This window comes from Procambarus clarkii, chromosome 60 (assembly GCF_040958095.1).
Source record: "Procambarus clarkii isolate CNS0578487 chromosome 60, FALCON_Pclarkii_2.0, whole genome shotgun sequence".
Lineage (NCBI taxonomy): Eukaryota > Metazoa > Arthropoda > Malacostraca > Decapoda > Cambaridae > Procambarus > Procambarus clarkii.
Genome location: NC_091209.1, coordinates 12,358,227 through 12,380,078, shown reverse-complemented (window position 1 = coordinate 12,380,078; position 21,852 = coordinate 12,358,227). Strand labels below are relative to the sequence as shown.

The 21,852-nt window shown below is 44.9% G+C and overlaps 1 protein-coding gene across 5 annotated transcripts in view; it reads left to right on the top strand.

Annotated features, from left to right (window-relative positions):
* Positions 1-21,852, top strand: part of LOC123751525 (discoidin domain-containing receptor 2) — a 212,196-nt gene that overhangs the window by 162,601 nt on the left and 27,743 nt on the right. For 4 of the 5 annotated variants that reach the window (XM_069307508.1, XM_069307506.1, XM_069307505.1 and 1 more), the window contains exons 2-4: positions 4,114-5,540; positions 16,129-16,231; positions 20,360-20,591. In XM_069307508.1, coding sequence (XP_069163609.1) covers positions 5,444-5,540; positions 16,129-16,231; positions 20,360-20,591 — 432 coding nt within the window. In that variant the 5' untranslated portion in view covers positions 4,114-5,443. The remainder of the gene's footprint in view (positions 1-4,113; positions 5,541-16,128; positions 16,232-20,359; positions 20,592-21,852) is intronic. The other variant, XM_069307509.1, reaches the window with a different exon arrangement.

The following is a 21,852-nucleotide window of genomic DNA, read 5'->3' as shown; positions in this document are numbered from 1 at the left end:
GATCAGACCACCAATCATTGATGAGGGAAAGCATAGAACGAGTTCATTTACAAGGGAGTAATCAAGCCGCGGGTTCATTTACAAGTGTATTCAAGACAACATATACATTGCTTGAGAGTCACTAAATTGAGGTTCATTATAGGATTAGATCCTGTTAAGAAGTTCTGTCGTCGCTGATGCTTCTATACGACCTCGTAATAGAGTTTGATCCTATTTAATCCATCGTCTCTAATCGCGATGTAGTCAGCTGCGTCATTTGTCACTCTTAAACCCATTAAACCCTGTTCGGGTTTAATTTATAGTGATGATGCAGGTGGAGACTTTGGTTTATGCTCGGGGGTTCATGGAACGCGCACACGCACGCACACAATCATACACATCTATACACATCATACGCAAACACACGCAGGTACAAGCACAGAGACACGAGAGAGAGAAAGCTTTTTCAGTGTCAGGGTAGTTGACAAATGGAATGCGCAATATACCAACTGAAAACAACATAGCACAGACCATATACGCTGACGGATCACTCAAATACAGCTACAGGGAGGGCAGGAAGTGCTGTTATTGCTCATCAGCCCGATGGCAGCACAATTGAAAAGGATATAAGAGTTTAGTAACTGGGCATCCACAATGCAAGCTGAGTTGGTAGCAACACTGTTAGCACTCGAAATTATTGACAACACTGAAGTACACAGCTTAATTATTTCCAACTCCCTTTCCTCACTACGAGCAATAAACAGTTTGCAATCAAGTAATAACGTGCTTCACACACAGAGATCACACTAATGTGATGCATCAAATGAACAAAATTATACGGGATCCAGTAAGTTCAGTAGAACTTCGGTTTCAACCCTTTTACCCTGTCGTAGCTCAGTCGATTAAGGCAGTGTCTGGGATGCTCCCGGACGCAGGTTCGAATCCTCGTCACGGCCCTTGTGGATTTGTTCATTTAATAACGTGCTTGTCTCAGAAGCCAGACAAAGATATATAAGCATACTTAGCAAGAGGGTAAATATCAAAATGTTGTGGATTCTTTCTCACATTGGCCTGCAGGAACATGATAAAGTTCACGCCCTTGCTAAGGCTGCAGTAAATAAAGGCAGTATTGAACAGAATCTTGAGTTATCATCAAATAGGTCCCTTAAAAAGTGTCATTAGACGTGAACTCTTAGATGCATTTGAAGAAAGCAGAACAGTGCAAACTGGAACTAGCAGGTCCATTGTTCATCACAATGAAATGTGTGAAGTAAAACATGTGTATGGGCCAAGTAACAAAGTCAGTAGACTGACAGATGTTGTCACAGCTCGTATAAGACTTGGCTACAAGTATCTCTGGCAGTTCGGCTTGTATAGGGATCTAGATGAAGTAAAGTGTAAAGTGTGTGGACAAAGACAGGGACACACACTCGATCACTATATTTTGGATTGTAATAAAATTGAGCCATTTAGAGATAAATCTAATCTCACTCTGTTTGATATGGCAACCTATCTTATTACCATGGATAAAATACCTGAAATCCTTGCACTGTATCCATATTTCGCTTCCAGTAGATAAACGACATATGAGATTAAGGAACAAGTAGTGTATTGTCAAGATTAATAATAAAAAACAGCAGCTCCCCTATGACTGCAATATCTCCATAGCTCAGTTATGTAGTAGCGATAAGACCAACCATTAATGTATAATGATTAGCTGTAAATATATAGCCCTTCTAATAGAAAATTCTCTGTAAATAGCTGCCATTATAATTATAAGGTGTGAAGGATAGATGAAATTGTTAATGTAATAATCTCCGTTGAGGTCTGACAAAGACCTTTTGTGCCCCCTGTAATTCTTTTTGCGCTACCGCTCACAGGATGAGTATGGGGTGCACAATAAACTAGCCGCCTCCGCTGGCAACAATAAAAATACAAAAATGGAATGTACTAGGCAGTGATGTAGTGGAGGCTGACTCCATACACAGCTTCAAATGCAAATATGATAGAGCGCAATAGGCTTAGGAACCTGTACACCAGTAGATTGACAGTTGAGAGGCGGGACCAAAGAGCGGAAGCTCAACCCCCGCAAGCACAGCTTGGAGTGTACACATGAGTAGAGGAATCTGCAGAAAATTAATTGGTCCAAGTGACTTCATGTTTATATATTCAACTATTCCCACTTATGTTACGTCGACGTTTCAACCTTTCTAGTGTCTTTAGTCTTATTTGGTAACTTCCCGCCAAACACACACCGAAACTACGACGTTGGTACAACATTTGAACAAGTTCTAACACCTCCTAACCAGTTATAACAATATAGCAAGTTGTAACAACGTTCTAATACGTCATAAACACGTTAAGCCAAGATGTAACAACTTTATTACAAGTTGTAACAAGCGGAAAATAGACAGTTACGGTTTGTGTTTCCAGGGTTGTACCATCCTGGGGGGCCTGACGCCTGAGTGTACAGCGCTCGGGATTCGTAGTCCTAAGGTTCCGGGTTCGATCCCCGGCAGAGGCAGAAACAAATGGGCTGAGTTTCTTTCAAACTGATGCACCTGTTCACCTAACAGTAAATAGGTACCTGGGAGTTACAGCTGCTACGGGCTGCTTCCTGGGGGGTGTGTAACAAAAAGGAGGCCTGGTCGAGGACCGGGCCGCGGGGACGCTAAGCCCCGAAATCATCTCAAGATAACCTCCTATACATGTCCTGTACCGGACAGCCTGCTTGAGAACCCACCTGTACCCTCGTATACATGTCCTGTACCGGACAGCCTGCTTGAGAACCCACCTGTACCCTCGTATACATGTTCTGTACCGGGCAGCCTGCTTGAGAACCCACCTGTATTCTCGTATACATGTCCTGTACCGGACAGCCTGCTTGAGAAGCCACCTGTACCCTCTTTAATGTCCTGTACCGGACAGCCTGCTTGAGAAGCCACCTGTACCCTCTTAAATGTCCTGTACCGGACAGCCTGCTTGAGAACCCCCTGTACTCTCTTTAATGTCCTGTAATAGACTGGGCTACAGGTTGAGGGGAGAAGACCTGCCTGGCCTTCATTCGTCAGTGTATCTGAGCCATCACAAGCTCTACTACACCTGACAACCCAACAGGGTAAAGAGCCAGATGAGTACGTCTGATACCATACTACTTGTGAAGGAGGAAATGTATATGTTTACCTCTCAGAATGTTTGGTAATATGTTTATTTGTGATGTGTGTCTATGTATATATTAACACGTTGTACTGAACGGGGTGAGAATAGCTTGAGCTACCTCATCCCTTTGTGTGTATTTTATCTCAATAAACTTATTTCAATTTCAATTTCAAAAGCCAGATGATGACTATCAACACGCGAGTAAAGTTAAAACTGCACTATAATCTACATATCACTCAGGTCAATGAGGGTCATAGGAAGGGGCGGTAAAAAAACAACCACCACGTTACAACATTCCAGCAACGTTATTGCTCAAAACGTAAGAGTAATGTTGTGGAAAGGGTGTGTGTTGGGGTTAGGAAAGGTGTTAAGAGGATTTGCGTTAGCATGCAGAGGAATGGGTAACCTTGAAGAAGAGGGGCAAGGGGCAGTTAAGAGAGGGTTTTATGGGCATTAGTTTATCAGACCTTACATCTTGATGTGTCTTATAAAGGGCAACTGGAATTTAATTTTGTGTTTTATGGCTGTGTTGTGAGACATAAAAATTTAAACTCCATATGTCTAAATTCTGATGGAAGGACGCGAAGAACTGAATAAAGCATGGAGCAGAAGACAAAAATATAGAAAAAGATTCGTCCTAGATTTATTGATCTATCGTATTTAATAACTCATGTTAATTTTTTTAAGTCATTTCAGGCTCTCCTTACCTCCTTTTCACAATTATTTATTTCCCTAATTTTTCACCTGAATCCATAATTTATTTGTGACTTTGTCTTTGTTATCTATGGAATCGGGTATAATTTCTCCTCTGCTTCTCCATAATCTTTTCCTGCTCTTCAAATGTATAATATTTTTGTTAATCTTGTATGTGTATTGTCTATAATTTTTCATAACGTTAATTATTCCTTATTGTTCATACTTAATTACACATTGTTGACTGCAATTATCTAAACAACTTTTTTTCTATTTTTCCAGATGCAGTTGTGACGTCTTAGAGGCAGCAGAAGGAGCCAGGATGAGACGTAGAGATATATAAGATAAAACAACGGTAATCAGGATTTATTGAACCCTGAGTGTGTGTCTTCAGACCTCCTGTGGGCATGAATGCGAAAACTTGCAATTCACATCTATGACAGCCAAGGACAATGTACTATAATAGAACTCAATATTCATGATGCTACCAGGATGAAAATTCTAGTCACTCAATGCTACAAAAAAAAAATATGAATCAATACGTGGAATAAAAAGACGAAGGAAAGAAAGTTTGCCTCAAGGAAGTTTTGATCCAAGTTTTCATGAAGGGAGATGAAGAAGCTGTGGCGTGCGAGTCCACCTGCCGACGAAGTCCTCAACAACTTAGTACATCATCACCGACCCCAATCTCAGCAGTTGGATCCGAACCCTTGAGAAAGAGCGGATCGTAAACGCCGAAAGAAAGATGATTCAGAAATACCTGAAGCGAATCCTGAGAGTCTTAGAGAATAGTATGACTCTCCCATCTTAAGAAGGCTGTAAAGAAGGCACAGAGTCGTTGGAAGTATTGTTGCTGGACACTTAAGATTCTAAAGTGCCTGACGGATGGGCTATTTCCGAGTTCTTAAACGTGGGGTGAAGTATACGTCTATACACATTACTCGGTTTATGCAAATTAGATGCAGATGAGCCAATGGTAGACAGCTGTTGCAGTTACAATCCACACACACACACACACACACACACACACACACACACACACACACCTGCATGAACAGCTTCTGACATTACTTTGATCAAGATGTTAGACCAAAGATGACAAAAGTTAAATAGTAGACTGATTTAACTTCAAAATCTATCAAAGTTGGCATTTTCTTAGAGCTACAATAAACCTGGTATCTGGTGGAGGTACCCCAAGACCTAGTACCAAGAGGAGGTACCCACAAGACCTAGTACCAAGAGGAGGTACCCCACAAGACTTAGTACCAAGAAGGTACCCACAAGACCTAGTACCAAGAGGAAGTACCCACAAGACCTAGTACCAAGAGGTGGTACCCCACAAGACCTAGTACCAAGAGGTGGTACCCACAAGACCTAGTACCAAGAGGAAGTACCCACAAGACCTAGTACCAAGAGGAGGTACCCACAAGACCTAGTACCAAGAGGAGATACCCACAAGACCTAGTACCAAGAGGAGTTACCCCACAAGACCTAGTACCAAGAAGAGGTACCCACAAGACCTAATACTAAATTGAAGTAACCAAAACCTAGAATCAGCACGCCATACAATCTGACGTGGTAAGATTATCTTGTCAGTGATGCTGACTACAGCATGAAGATGCATCCCGCCAGCATGGATCTTCCGCTATGGGTGCTGCTCCCCCTCCTATGCTACCTCGCCTCCAGCCCCGTCTCCTGTCTCAACATCGGTGAGTCTTCATTTGGATTTTAAACAAAACCAATTTCGTAAATCGGATTATCACCCTTGGTGACTGCCCGAGCACCCAGGCTGTTGTGGTTGTCTGTAAGGTCAACAAAAGTCATCGCTCCCTGACCGGGAAGACAAGAACGTTTTGTACCATTTGCAGATTTCTTGAATTCCGCAGTTGTCTTCACTATCTGAGATTAGTTGGTTCCATTCTTGTTGATAACGTACAGTTTGTCTGGCGTTGAATGAAGGCCACCGTCTCCTGTGGCCCTGGCAGGAGAGTCCTTGGCCCTGTGGCCGTCGCAGGAGAGTCCGTAGCCCTGGGGCCGGGGCAGGAGAGTCCGTGGCCATTGTCTCAATTTGTCTTTGCTTGTACCTTATCTAGACTATGTTCATCTCTCTCTTTCTGGATTAGTATTTAAGTTCTTCTATCTCTTCTACCATTTCTCGCTCCCACACTTACCTGCCTCGATATTTTCCTCTTCCGCTCTCCCTCTCTCCCTCCCTCCCTCTCTCTCTCTCTCTCTCTCTCTCTCTCTCTCTCTCTCTCTCTCTCTCTCTCTCTCTCTCTCTCTCTCTCTCTCTCTCTCTCTCTCTCTCTCTCCCCCCCCCTCTCTCCCTCTCTCTCCCTCTCCCTCCCTCCCTGCCACTCTCCCTGCCTCTCTCTCCCTCCCTCCCTGCCACTCTCCCTGCCTCTCTCTCCCTCTCTCTCCCTCTCTCTCCCTGCCTCTCTCCCTGCCTCTCTCCCTGCCTCTCTCCCTGCCTCTCTCCCTCCCTCCAGCAAGACGAGCGCGTAAGGTGGAAGTCGCCGGACAAGGTTTCATTCTTCGGCGATAACGGCCTGAGCTATTCACATACCGTCATCGCCTCGGGTCCTGGACCAAGATGGCGGCTTCCGTGGTGCGCACGTCCATCCTCCCTCCCCCCCCACCCCCTATCCCCTCCCCAGTCTGTTTATCTCTGCATCCCTATCCATGTCTTTATCTCTTTGTATCTGTGTTTTTTCTGGCTCTGGAAACTGTGCCATATTCTAAATGATCTGAGGTAAAGGTCGTAATCATGACACCATACAAGTCAGACCATACAAGGCGAGAGGGGGAGTTGGGAGCTCTCTGGAAAGCTCTCAGTGTTGAGAGGTCAGAGGAAGCGTTGGCTGTTTTTGGTAAGAATCTCTATTTTCGGTGTTGTCGTGTTTCCAGGTGTGTGTGTGTGTGTGTGTGTGTGTGTATAGTCACCTAGTTGTGCTTGCAGGGGTTGAGCTTTGGCTCTTTGGTCCCGCCTCTCAACCGTCAATCAACTGGTGTACAGGTTCCTGAGCCTACTGGGCTCTTATCATATCTACATTTGAAACTGTGTATCGAGTCAGCCTCCACCACATCACTGCCTAATGCATTCCGTTTGTTAAATATTGACACTGAATTTTTTTTTTCAAACGTCTCTGTGGCTCATTTGGGTATTAAGTTTCCACCTGTGTCCCCTTGTTCATGTCCCACCCGTGCTAAAGAGTTTGTCTTTGTCTACCATGTCAATTCCCCTGATAATTTTGTAGGTAGTTACTATGTCCCCTCTTGTGTGTGTGTGTGCATGGGTGAGTGGGTTAGTCTGTTTGTACTCGCCTATTCGTACCTGTAAGGTCTAATTCTTAGCTCTTGGACCCTCTGTAATATGTGCTATTTACTACACCCCACACACAGCATTCTCGATTCTCTGTTCATGGACCCGGGTTCGATTACCAGCCGAGCCATAAACATGTTGGGCAGATTTTTTTCACCTGATGTGTGTATTCACCTAGCTGTAAAATACGTACCTGGGAGTTATAGCTGTGTGTATTCACCTAGTTGTGCTTGCGGGGGTTGAGCTCTGGCTCTTTCGACTCGCCTCTCAACTGTCGATCAACTTCCCCCCCCCCCCCACACACACACACAGAAGAAGCAGTCGTTGTTGAAGCAAATTTGCTTCAATAACGACTTCGTCTAACCTGTTCCACGTATTGACAACTCTGACACTGAAAAAGTTCTTCCTGTCTCCAAGACTCATTTGCGTCTTCAGTTTCCATCTATGGCCCCTCGCTCTACTGTTCCTAGCTTTGAACAATGCTGTTAATTTGTCAGTGTCTAATTTGTCAGTTTCTACTGAGAATTTCGTGTTATCACGTCACCTCTCTCTCCTTTCCTCTAGTTGGGTAAGGTCCAGGGCTCTGTCTTTCCTCATAATTCAGTCCCTTCAGCTCAGGAACGAGTCTCTGTTCATGTTTTTGAACCTTTTCTTGATTTTCCTTGTCCTTGTCCTTTTTCAGGTGGTATGTGTGTGTGTGTGTACTCGTTTGTACTGGCATATTTGTGTCTGCAGGATCGAACATTGACTCTTGGATCCCGCCTTTCGAGCCATCGGTTGTTTACAGCAATGACTCCGGTCCCATTTTCCTATCATATCTAGTTTACAAATTATGAATAGAATTTGCTTCCACAACCTGTTCCTTAAGTGCATTCCATTTTCCCACTACTCTCACGCTAAAGGAAAACTTCCTAACATCTCTGTGACTCATCTGAGTTTCCAGCTTCCACCCATGTCCTCTCGTTCTGTTACTATTAAGTGTGAACATTTCGTTTATTTCCACACTGTCAGTTCCTCCTGAGTATTTTATACGATCATATCACATCCCACCTGTGTGTGTGTGTGGGGGGGGGGGGTGTGTACGTGTGTACGGGCTCGCCTAGAGGAGTTTGCAGGGTCGAGCATTAGCTCCCAAGCCCCACTTATCCAACTCCTGCACAATCAGTGCAATGAATTTTATTCCTATTATTCATTATTATACTTTTGAAGCTCCATATTGAATTGACCTCGAAATTCCCTTCTTGTAGACCATTCCGCTCGCTGGCGAGTCTTGCATCACAGTGTTTCGTGACACCCCTCTGGCTCATGTGTCTCCGGCTTCCACCCGTGTCCTCTGGTCCTGCCTCATCTGTGTCTCCAGCTTCCACCTGTGTCCTCTGGTCCTGCCTCGTCTGTGTCTCCAGCTTCCACCAGTGTCCTCTGGTCCTGCCTCATCTGTGTCTCCAGCTTCCACCTGTGTCCTCTGGTCCTGCCTCATCTGTGTCTCCAGCTTCCACCCGTGTCCTCTGGTCCTGCCTCATCTGTGTCTCCAGCTTCCACCCGTGTCCTCTGGTCCTGCCTCATCTGTGTCTCCAGCTTCCACCCGTGTCCTCTGGTCCTGCCTCAACTGTGTCTCCCGCATCCACCTGTGTCCTCTGGTCCTGCCTCGACTGTCTCTCCCGCATCCACCCGTGTCCTCTGGTCCTGCCTCAACTGTGTCTCCCGCATCCACCAGTGTCCTCTGGTCCTGCTTCATCTGTGTTGATTTAGATGCATTTAATCCTCGAGTGCCTTGAAAGATCCTGCAGAGACCACATTTTAGAATATATAACAGTTCCCCCCCATTCTGTTCTCAGCAGAAAAGAGCCAGTTTCTATATTTTTATATATCCTCTCTCACTGTGACTCTTTGTTTCCTTCTTGAGAGGTACTCCATCACCAAAGTTAGCATTCTGTTTACCCCTTCAGTCTCACTCCATTCACCCCTCCACAATGGTCCACTCCATTCACCTTCCCTCCTCTCCTCCTTCTAGACCTTGGGCTCAAGGTTAGCTTTGGCGGCGTGTGTACTCTGTGTTTAGTGCAAAGTGGATCCCCAAACACCATCACAGAGAAGGAAAACGAGCCAAAGGCTTCATCAGCAAACACTTTTGCTTGGATGTATATAGAGAGAGGGAAGGTGGGAGGGAGACTGAGGGAGGAGGAGGAGGAATATCCATTTTCCTGGGTATTGTCGCCTTGTCCCATTTCCAAAAACATTTCCTTTACACTGGTGCTGTGTTTCAGTAACTTCACCTCTGTTACTTCCTTTAATTATTAATATTCTTTGAAGAGAGGAAAGGTGTTGAAAACTGAAGGCTCCGACACGAGACATTTTGGAATTGTTGGCTGGTAAATCTGAGGTTAATTGTTTTAGCAAATTGGTGACGATGAGTTGGTTCAATTTTCGCACTCGTGAGATAATCTCAATTCGGACCTTTGAGAATATGTTATGAGTTAAATCAACATCAAAGGGGTTTGTTGTGGCTCTCACAGACGGAGAGACCTGGCAAATATACCAAATTTTATCAATGTCGTCATAAATAAATGCGCCTACACACACACACACACACACACACACACACACACACACACACACACAGCTCGATCCTGCAAGCATAAATTGTAAACACACACCCGCCCACCAAATCAGAGGGGTAACAGGGGAGACTTCAAGCACAAATGAACCAGGCAGACATGATAAAATATTAATACAGTTGTGGGGACCCAGAAAGAGAGCTGCTGTTGGCACAGATGAGGTGGAGGCCATCTTCAATCACAGTTGTAAGATCTTTGACGTTAGAGTATTATAGAGCATTCAGAGATTGCACCACGGACTCATTACTAGTAGGCGGGGGTCCAAAAGCAGCATCTCATTTGTGCAGAATGTAGAGGTAGAATACAGAAAATCCGTCTTTTTCCCATAACCTCCCTTTCCACAACATCTCAATCCCCCTCACTCGCAATATTCCTCCCCTCAACACAACCTCCCCCCCCATTTCCCCCCCCCCCCTCTACCATCAACACCACCCTGCCCCCCCCCAACCCTCATGGGCTACTACCCATTACCCAGCTCCCATTACCTAGTAAGGGGCCACAACAGGCTTGGATCTTTCTGACCTATGATTGTCAGTTTTTTGTTTTTGTTTGGCTGCGTTTCCGATTTAGGTTGCGTCTAGATGACGAGAGAGGTGATTTGTTGAGGTGGAGAGACGACGTGCTAAGTGCCTGGTTGGTTGGGTTGTTTGTGGGCTGTGTTGAGCGTTGTGAGGTGATTAGGTCTCTCTGTACTGTGCAGGATTGCTTGTTTGAGGGTAGAATAGGAATATAAGTGTGGGTGTGTGTGTGGGGGTGGGTTTGTGTGGGGTGTGTGGGTGTTCGTAAGCGTTCATATCTCTCTCTCTCTCTCTCTCTCTCTCTCTCTCTCTCTCTCTCTCTCTCTCTCTCTCTCTCTCTCTCTCTCTCTCTCTCTCTCTCTCTCTCTCTCTCTCTCTCCATCTCCCCCACCCCAACCCCCATTCCTCCCCCCGTCCTCACTCAGGTGGACCATTAATCCCCGCTCCACACACACAAACACAACACACACACACACCCGCCTGGCTCCACACCCGCCTGGCTCCACACCCGCCTGGCTCCACACCCGCCTGGCTCCACACCCGCTGAAACACTTGTATATTTACCACTCGGTGTAAAGTACGCTAAACCAGCGCGCTTCCTGTAAACCAACGTATATATTGTAAACAGTCTACCCTCCCCCCTCCTCCCCCCCCTATCCTAGTTATAAGGCATAGCGTATTATGAGTTTTTTTTTATTTTTTTTTTATTTTTTTTTTATTATTTTCTACCACAGACGTGGCCACACATTTACAATGCTAACCAGCATATATACATTTTCTTCTGTCCTCCATGGACAGGGTTAGAGAAATGTTAAACATAGAGTTCAAGGGTTTATTGAACACTCAACCACAGAAGGTGATTCGGTGCTTTTAAAATGCTAAGCTAACCTACATACGTAAATACATAGATACACAGATTTACGTATGCCCTACATAAAGTGTTTGATGTGTCTTTTACATAGTGTCATTAATGTACATTCACAAAGGTGAAATATAATTCTGATCAGCTTCCATATATACTTTATACCCATACATATACATACATATACACACACATGCATTCACATACATCTGTCTCATTTACTCTGACAGGGTGAGATAGCTGATAAAGAAACTAGTGTGCAATTAAGCACTTAATCACTGAAGGTGATGAAGGTGCTTTTACATGCTCAGGTTATATAGTTACATCATATAACATTGAATAAATGATATATTGAATATAACATTGAATAAGTGATATATTACATGGTCAATCTTGGATACAAGTCCAATATATCATCAAGTGTTCCGGTACTCATATAGTAACTACAGAGTTCAGCATACCTCAGCCCAGGAGGGCGAAAGTCAGTCAGTATGGGACATTCTACAATATAATGTTCAAGAGAGTGCATGTTTTCTCTTTCACAAAGTTGACACATTGTGTACTCGACATTTGGGTTTTGAGAAAGCTGCCAGATACGTCTATATCCCAGGCGTATTCTGGCCACTATAACATCACATTGCCGGGTTCTTGTTCTATTAGTCCCATATGTGAATGTCTCCTCACGATATCTATCATAATATTTAATGCTACAACTTTCAGGTCTTTGTGAATTTGTTAGGTCGGTGAGATTTTCATTAGATATTTGTTTAAGTATTCTCTTTGTCACTGCTAATGAAACACCCATATCAATTTCTACTACTGGTTTTCTGCAGGCTGTCTTAGCAAGCATATCAACAGTGTCATGCCTTGAGATGCCAACATGTGATGGTATCCATAGGAATTTAATCTCAAATCTGTTTTCTTTAGCAGCTAAAACATTCATTCGAATATCACTGACTATTTTCTGGGTGTCACTACTATATGAGTTGTTTGAGAGATCCGGCCCTCGTCCTCTCTACTTGACACTACGTTAAAAATGCAACTGAGTGTTCCTGAACAAATCCACAAGAGCCGTGATGAGGGTTCGAACCTGCGTCCGAGAGCATCCCAGAAACACTCATCGTCATCCCAGTGGGTGTTCCTAACCAGAAACGTAATTAATACAACGGTTTTTCTCTATCCTGGCAGTAACCTAAGCAACCCACCTAACCTATCGAGTCTGATGCGCAGAAATCGTCACTATTACGGTGCTTTAATTTGATTATTACTTTTTTTAACGGATTAGCTGACCACAGTACTACGGTACCCGGCACTGTACCACGGTGCCCGGCACTGTACCCACGGTGCCCGACCCCGTGGTACAGTGGATTATTTCTTCTTCATTAATGCGGACTTGCCGGTCAACTGACCAGAGATCGATTTCGCAAGTCGAGTCTGTATCATGTTACCCAATACCGCCCTGGCGCTTGTTATCGTGTTCACTGCTTGTTCACGTTGTTCTCTGGAGCTGCAGCAACGTATGATTGTGTTATCTTGCTTGTTCACTTCTTGTTCTCCTCCTGAGATGTAGCAATTGACAGATCGAGCCAATTCGTTTTAAATTTTCGTGTGTGTGTGTGCCTATATGAATGTATATATGTATGTATGTATACTGTGTGTGTGTGTGTGTGTGTGTGTGTGTGTGTGTGTGTTAAGGGTTGAGCCTCAGCTCCCAAGCCCCCGCCTTTAGAGCACTTCTGTTATTTCTGAACAAGTTCAGCTTCGACAGTTTTTAACGATGCTGGAATCAATATGCAACCTGTTCCTCTCTCAATGCATTGACGCTGTTGATCACAGGTCAGTATTTCTTTGTTTTAATACAACTACAGCGTCGTTATATACACGCTGTCGGCTTCGATAGCTTAGTACGCTTCTGGTTGACTAAAACAACTTCATATTTGACGTTTGTTAAATCGTGCGGATGTGCCCGTGGCATTCTCTCTTGGAATTCTCAAATTTTTTGGTAGTTCCCTTAAGTTTAGAGCTTGAAATAAGCTTATTGAGGTTGTTGTTTAAGATTTGCTACCTGGAACAAAAAGTTCCACCTAGCACGGGCTATGGTGAGCCCATTTATTGAGGTATAAATACACACAAAGGGATGAGGTAGCTATTCTCACCCCGTTTAGTACAATGTGTATTATGTATATGTCGTCCACTCTTCCCCCCCCCCCTCTTCTTTCCTCATGTATGTATGTATACGTGTATGTTAGTGTAGCGGACCAGCAGGTGTTCCTTTAAGTATATTTGGGTGATAGTGACGGCATTGCTAACCATGTTAATTTACAGGTCAGGCATTCGATGCATGGAATGTCTGAACAGCAAAATCAACAACATTTGCAATGCGGTCACTTTCACCCAAATGTATATGTATGTATATATGTATGTATGTATGTATTATCATTGATGGTAATCCAGAGACGCAAGTTCGATCCCATTGCGTAGCCCCCAACATTTCCTCATAGATTCGTCACTTTCTTGCAATTTCATTATGTATGTGCGTGTGCTCACCTAGTTGTACTTGCCTAGTTGTGCTTGCGGGGGTTGAGCTCTGGCTCTTTGGTCCCGCCTCTCAACTGTCAATCAACTGGTGTACCTCAGTAGGCCTGAGCCTACTGGGCTCTATCATATCTGCATTTGAAACTGTGTATGGAGTCAGCCTCCACCACATCACTGCTTAATACATTCTAGTTACTAACTACTCTGATATTGAAAAAGTTCTTTCTAACGTCCCTGTGGTTCATTTGGGTACTCAGCTTCCACTTGTGTCCCCTTGTTCGCGTACCACCCGTGTTAAATCCAACCTGGTCTGCCCTGTGAATTTATCTGAGAATTTTGTATGTGGTGATTATGTCTCCCCGAGCTCTTCTGTCTTCTAGCGACGTGAAGTGCAGTTCACTCAGCCTTTCCCTCGTAACTCATGCCTCTTAGTTCTGGGACTAGCCTAGTGGCATACCCCTGAAATTTTTCCAGCTTCGTCTTGTGCTTGATAAGGTACGGGTTCCATGCTGGAGCCGCATACTCCAGGATTGGTCTTACATACGTGGTATACAAGGTTCTGAAGGATTCCTCACACGGGTTTCTGAACGCAGTTCAGAATATATACATGGATGTATGTATCGTTAGTGTTAAATGGTATGCTTGGGCTACAAAACTCATCACAAAACATCATGGAGATGAGGAAGACTCATTGTAGCTGCTTGCACTGATGAGGTGGTCAACTGGTGGGTAATTTGGGGCGTGAATTAGATAAACGCCGCCTCCACTCTGGAGTTCATCCACTCTGAGTTCAAGGAGATGTGAAAATCCTGCAACCGCCTTCAATTGCTGGATATTGTCTTTTCCACCCTAAACACTTAACACTGGGTGTTGTGCTCAACTAGTTGTGCTTGCGGGGTTGAGCTTTAGCTCTTTGGTTCCGCCTCTCAATTGTCAACTGGTTTACAGGTTCCTGAGCCTACTGGGCTCTGTCATGTCTACATTTGAAACTGTGTATGGAGTCAGCCTCCACCACATCACTTCCTAATGCATTTCATCTGCTAACTACTGACACGTGTGTGTGTGTGTGCGTGTGTGCGTGTGTGTGTGTGTGTGTGTGTGTGTGTGTGTGTGTGTGTGTGAAACGTATGACCTCAAAAGAAAACACACCATTAAATAGGCACGAAAGCGCATACTGTTGAGCACATGCATGTATATACACATGTCACTAAGAGCTCTACGAACCGACCAGGGCTCGAACCTGCGTTACCAGGGGTCGGACCTGCGTTACCAGGGGCTCGAACCTGCGTTATCAGGGCTCGAACCTGCGTTACCAGGGCTCGAACCTGCCTTACCAAGGGCTCGGACCTGCACAGGCGTACACAGCACTTATTCTACACTTGATGAAGTGGCAATATTACCTTGTCATTGGAGATCTTAATGATTTATGGTTTGGGGGACCATTCAAGCTTTCATAAATATATATATATATGTATGTATGTATGTATGTATGTATGTATGTATGTATGTATGTATGTATGTCGTACCTAGTAGCCAGAATGCACTTCTCAGCCTACTATGCAAGGCCTGATTTGCCTAATAAGTCAAGTTTTCATGAATTAATGTTTTTTCGACGACCTAACCTAACCTACCTTACCTTTTTCGGTTGCCTAACCCAACCTAACCTATAAAGATAGGTTAGGTTAGGTTAGGTAGGGTTGGTTAGGTTCGGTCATATATCTACGTTAATTTTAACTACAATAAAAGAAAATTGACCTCATACATAATGAAATGGGTAGCTTTATCATTTCATAAGAAAAAAATTAGAGAAAACATATTAATTCAGGAAAACTTGGCTTATTAGGCAAATCGGGCCTTGCATAGTAGGCTGAGAAGTGCGTTCTGGCTACTAGGTACGATATATATATATATATATATATATATATATATATATATATATATATATATATATATATATATATATAATATGTTGCTGAGCAGGAAATGAATATTGTGAGGGGTAAGTTGAGGAGACCAAGCGCTGAGTGATAGTGGGTAAGGGTGTGAGTGAGGTAGTGAGTGACACAGTTAACCGACAAGAGGATGAGTGAGTGAGGAAACTAGCGAGGAAACGGTCCACACGAATCACTTAATACATTCCTTCAATCGGCACGAAATTCGTCTGACAGAAAATATGTGATTATGTTACGTTCTTGCATCTGTAGAGCCTCTTCTGTAGCAACTGTTAGTACAATCACCTGGATCACCTGTACAGTCACTTGTACAGTCACCTGTACAGTCACCTGGTGCACCTGTTCTAAATAGAATAGAGGATTAAAATAAGCATTGAGGTTTTATACTTTGCTCTTGCCTCTCTAAACCCGCTTCACGTCTCCCACGAGGTTATGTTGACGGGTATCGAACGAGTGTCCTGAGATTCACCCCATCTGGTTCATCTCCCGCCAGGCCAGTGTGATGCTGCGCTGGGGATGCAGTCGGGCGCCATCCCCGACGACCACATCTCCGCCTCCTCCTACTTTGACGCCGCCGTCAACGCCATCTATGGCAGGTGAGGACAACCTCCAATGTCAACAATGTTATTGAGTCGACTTTAACGAAGCTTCGAATCACAGCGTTATCAGCACACAGTTTTAAGACGAAACTAATTCATAGTAAATTTAAATTTGTGTTATGCATGTGTTTTTGCTTTAGTTTCAATGCAGTATGAGTAAAGGTATCTTTAAATTGTGCGAATGTATATTCTGTGGTTCAAAGGTTCGAACAGGTTGCATGTGGAGATCCTTTATTGTAATTAACATGACGAGTCGCTGAGTTCACAACATATTTGTCAAATGATTAATAATTATCACGAACGATAAGGCTTGTTTTGCACTCAAGTCAACTTTGCTGCGTTCGAATCTTTGGTTCGAAATGTTTCATTCATTCATTCATTCATTTCCAGCCTGTAAACATGCCCAAGGAGGTTGACCAGACCACACACTAGAAGTTGAAGGGACGACGACATTTCGGTCCGTCCTGGACCATTCTCAATCGACTTGAGAATGGTCCAGGACGGACCGAAACGTCGTCGTCCCTTCAACTAATAGTGTGTGGTCTGGTCAACATACTAAAACCACGTTATTGTGACTCATCGCCTGCATATGCCCAAGGAATATATTCACAGAGGTGTATGTTCCCTGTTGCTCGGTGTATATACAGGGAGCTTACTTTAGTCCTAGACAATGTCCAGGACTAAAGTGGTTGGTCAGTAAACAATTGTGGTGACCTAAATAACCTTCCAGAGATTGATATGGGGCCAGATTCACGAAGCAGTTACCCAAGCACTTACGAACGTGTACATCTTTCCTCAATATTTGACGGCTTTGGTAACATTTATTAAACAGTTTACAAGCATAAAAACTTCCCAGTCCACTGTTGTTATTGTTATAAACAGCCTCCTGGTGCTTCGGAGCTCATTAACTGTTTAATAATTGGAAACAAAGTCGCCGAAGATTGAGACAAGATGTACAGGTTCGTAAGTTCTTGCGTAAGTGCTTTCGTGAATCTGTCCCCTGGGCCTTAAGGTCAAGACAGGCCAAAACACTTCTACAAAAAGGTAATTACAACCCGTCCTCAGGCCAGGCTCGTTAAAGCGGTGGCCGTCTGACAAGACCAATTTATGTATTTTAAAGTATTGTCCATTAAAAATAAGTTTGTTGCTCATATATAATTTAATATTATATTAATGTTCAAGGTACAGTTAGGTTCTGTTGGCAATTATATATATTCAACCCGTCCTCGACTCAAGTCCATTACATCCAGTGGTCGACCCCACAGACGCATTCATAAATTTGAACATGCTGTTTATTCAAAACGGGAATTTTCTCAAGTATAAATTAATATTATAATATATTAGCATATTGTGTATATATAGGCATAGGTTAGGTTAGGTGTTTAGGTTCTGTTGGCGATTATTTGTATTTGTAGTAAGTGGGTGAAGCATTTATAGCGTTGTGATTCGAACAAAATTCGTCAGTGAAGCACTTGTTCCGGAAGTGTTCGAACGTCAGCAGTTGAGTCGCGTGTAAACCGTTTTTCATTCATAAACAGGGGGGTTTGGCGGGTGCATGGAATCACTTTTGGATCTTTGTTTGGAGGACGGGCTGGTATACTCGTAGTACGTGGCATTTACAGCATTGTGGTTCGAACAGAGGGCGTCAGCGAAGCACTGTTCGAGAAATGTTCGAACGTCATCTGTTGTGAGTCATGTAGCAATGTTTTCATTCATTAGGGGGGGAGGGGGGGGGGTTTACACGGCTGGCTTAACGAGCATTTGTCATTTGTTGACGAGGACGGACTGTGTAGTTAACTACTTAACCTAACGACTCCAGGTTCACCCTTGACGACGTCTGGACACACAGGGGCCCCAGACTCGTCAAGCATTTAACCTAACCACTGACGAAACCTGTACATCTTTCCACGATCACGGAGCCTGAGTTTGCCTTTATCAAACAGTTAATGAGCCCCGAAGCACTACGAGGTTATATATAACAATAATAACCCTGTGTTGTGAAGTTTCAAAGCTCGGAATAAGGAAAGATATACAGGTTTCGGAAGTAGTTGTGTAAATGTTTCACGAGTTCTAGCTCCTGGTCTGCCTGAGGACCGTCGGATCCCGTGATGCGATTTTGACAAAATGATTGTTATTGTTATAGATTCAGCTACTGGGAACAAAAAGGTTCCAAGTAGCACGGGCTATGGTGAGCCCGTAGTGGACTTACCTGGCACAGGAGCGGGGCTGCTGTTGTTGTTTTTAGATTTAGCTACTCAGATCGAAATGTCCATGTAGCACAGGCTATGGTGAGCCCGTAAAGCGGTACTGTAACTAGTTGGCTTCTCGATAAGCGTCCCTCAGTTCTTGGGCTGATACATCCCCGGGCACACGTGTATCCCGAGGTCACGGGCGAGGTGATAGACCGTTTTCGTTTTCCGGTTGGATCTTTAGACGTGTGTGGGGCCCCCGCTGTGCCTTAGGGGCAAGTGTGGGGCCCCCGCTGTGCCTTAGGGGCAAGTGTGGGGCCCCCGCTGTGCCTTAGGGGTATATGTAGGGCCCCCGCTGTGCCTTACGGGCGTGTGTGGGGCCCCCGCTGTGCCTTAGGGGCGTGTGTGAGGCCCCCGCTGTGCCTTAGGGGCGTGTGTGGGGCCCCCACTGTGCCTTAGGGGCGTGTGTGGGGCCCCCGCTGTGCCTTAGGGGCGTGTGTGGGGCCTTCGCTGTGCCTTAGGGACATGTGTGGGCGAGGGGGGCCCTTGTATACAAGGTTCTCATTTCTCGTCATGTTGGAGATGAGTGATTAGCAAGAGGATGGTAATGTCTACGAGAGTGAGGTTGCCCGCGCTGGTAATGGCCGCTGTGTCACCTCGACAAACGACGGAGTCATCTCTCTTGAACGTGAGTCGGTTTGTCTTTTGTTAAAATTTTCTCGCTGTCCACCTTTATTCTCTCTGTTTCTCCTACTTCATTCTCACCCTTCTTCCCTTCACTCTAATTCTTGATTTCCTTTTCCCCCCCATTTTCCATCCTTTCTCACCCCCCTCACCTCTCCATCATTCTCCATCACACTCCTCCCCCACACTCCTCCACTCTCCATCTATTTTAGAGTTCGTCACGGACTCATCTGTCGTCACTCGTCTCCGAGGGCGTTTCCTCACGAAAATACTCACTTGTGTCACACCTCCGTCCATGTGGTGTGTGTGGAGCTGATCTCTGCGTTGCGTCACGCACTCCTCTGCGTCACGCACCTCTTCTGCGTCACGCACCTCTCCTGCGTCACGCACCTCTTCTGCGTCACGCACCTCTTCTGCGTCACGCACCTCTTCTGCGTCACGCACTCTGCTGCGTCACGCACTCCTCTGCGTCACGCACTCCTCTGCGTCACGCACTCTGCTGCTTCACGCACTCCTCTGCGTCACGCACTCTGCTGCGACTAAGGCCTAGGATTGCTTATTTAGACCTACGTTAGATACTGTTATGTTGATACTGTTAACATGGCATTTGAGGTACTCCAATAGTACAAAACGGGACATTTTGAGTACAACAGTCCAGTTTTGTACGTTCGAGCAATAGTTGCTATACGTACTGTCATTTTTTTGGGGGGATGGTTTGAGAGAAATACAAGTCGTAAGGCATTAACGCCAAGGAAAATTTTCAGCCCCGGTGAAAATGACGGAAGTTTTCCACCGGTAGTTGATATTTTGGCAATTGGCTCATTTGGGCACAGGTGTAGCACAGGTGTAGCACAGGTGTGTTGATGGGAGTAGGTGTGTGTGGGTGTGGGCGTTGCCTGGTCGTCTTTATTGATATAATGATACACAATGTGTACTAATGTGAGTGTGTGTGTGTGTGTGTGTACTCACCTAATTGAACTCGCCTAGTTGTGCTTACGGGGGATTGAGTTCGAACCACTCCTAGGCAGGTAGAACGATTGGGCACCGTTTTCAAACATACTGTTCCATGTGCCCCAACCAGCATATAGGGATCCCTTGAAATATATATATATATATATATATATATATATATATATATATATATATATATATATATATATATATATATATATGGCGCTAGATAACCTATTTACCTACCTCAGTACATTAAAACTACACACAAACATCACCTCTCTCTCTCTCCCTCCATCAGAGCTCACGTGGAGGCTGCTGGAGGAGCTTGGTGCCCCCGGCAGATCATCTACAAGGAGGACACGGAGTACCTGGAGGTGTTCCTGGGCGAGGAGCACGTGGTCACCAAGGTGGAGGTGCAGGGCAGGTTCGGCAACGGTCAGGGCAAGGAGTACGCTGAGAGGTACAGGTTAATGTACTGGCGGCCCGGGCACGACCACTGGACCACTTACGTCAGTGGGCACGGCGAGGAGGTGAGTACTGGAGGCATGGACCATTAGTGGCCCCGGTATGGTCCACTAGAGGCCCGGTATGGACCACTAGAGGCCCGGTATGGACCACTAGAGGCCCGGTATGGACCACTAGAGGCCCGGTATGGACCACTAGAGGCCCGGTATGGACCACTAGAGGCCCGGTATGGACCACTAGAGGCCCGGTATGGACCACTAGAGGCCCGGTATGGACCACTAGAGGCCCGGTATGGACCACTAGAGGCCCGGTATGGTCCACTAGAGGCCCGGTATGGTCCACTAGTGGGCCCGGTATGGACCACTAGTGGCCCGGTATGGTCCACTGGACCACTTATGTCGGTAGCCGAGATAACGTGCCGAGTTGACCTGAATTTACGCGAATTGAATGGAATGAGTTTCCCGCTATCTTGGATAATATAGTCAGTTTCTGGGTCATGTTGATTAAGGATAACAATAGACTTGAGAATGGTCCAGGACGGACCGAAACGTCGTCGTCTCTTCACCTTCTAGTGTGTGGTCTGGGTCAACATTATTGTGACTCCTCGTCTGCTTTAAGGGGTAACATTGTTGTTAAGCCATTTGTTACTAATTTTAAGGGAAAGATGATTTTACATCCTTGTTGAATTTGTGACCCAAGAGAGCGACGTGGAAAATCTTAGACCTATCTGAGGTTTAGTTAAGTGATGATTAGCGATCTGATGATTGGTGATTTAGATCATCAATGAGTTTTGTAGAGTTTGAAAATCCCGTCTGTCCCCTGTCCCATGCCACGGTTGCTTCCTGGAAATGAGTAAGACAGAAGTTGTGACAGTTTAATGTCAGCTCTTGATAAGAGTTCTTGGGGGGGGGGTCTCCAAGTTCCAGTTCTTGCGACGGGTTACTCTTGAGTGACAACCTTGAGTCATCATGAGTCGTGATTTAAAACTAAGATTTAAGTTTAGTCATTTATTATGCACCTCATCCCATGAACGGTGATGGATAGGGCTTCAGAGGGACGTGATGGATAGGGCTTCAGAGGGACGTGATGGATAGGGCTTCAGAGTGACGTGATGGATAGGGCTTCAGAGGGACGTGATGGATAGGGCTTCAGAGGGACGTAATGGGTTCAGGGACTCGATCCCATTCTTCATTTAACTAAACAAGTAACAATCGTGTGAAACTACACAATTTTTTTTTAACTAGAGATTGTTTTTTATAATATTAAATATAATATTAAACAATATTGAGTGTATATAATGATGGTTTACGGAATATATGTGAGTAA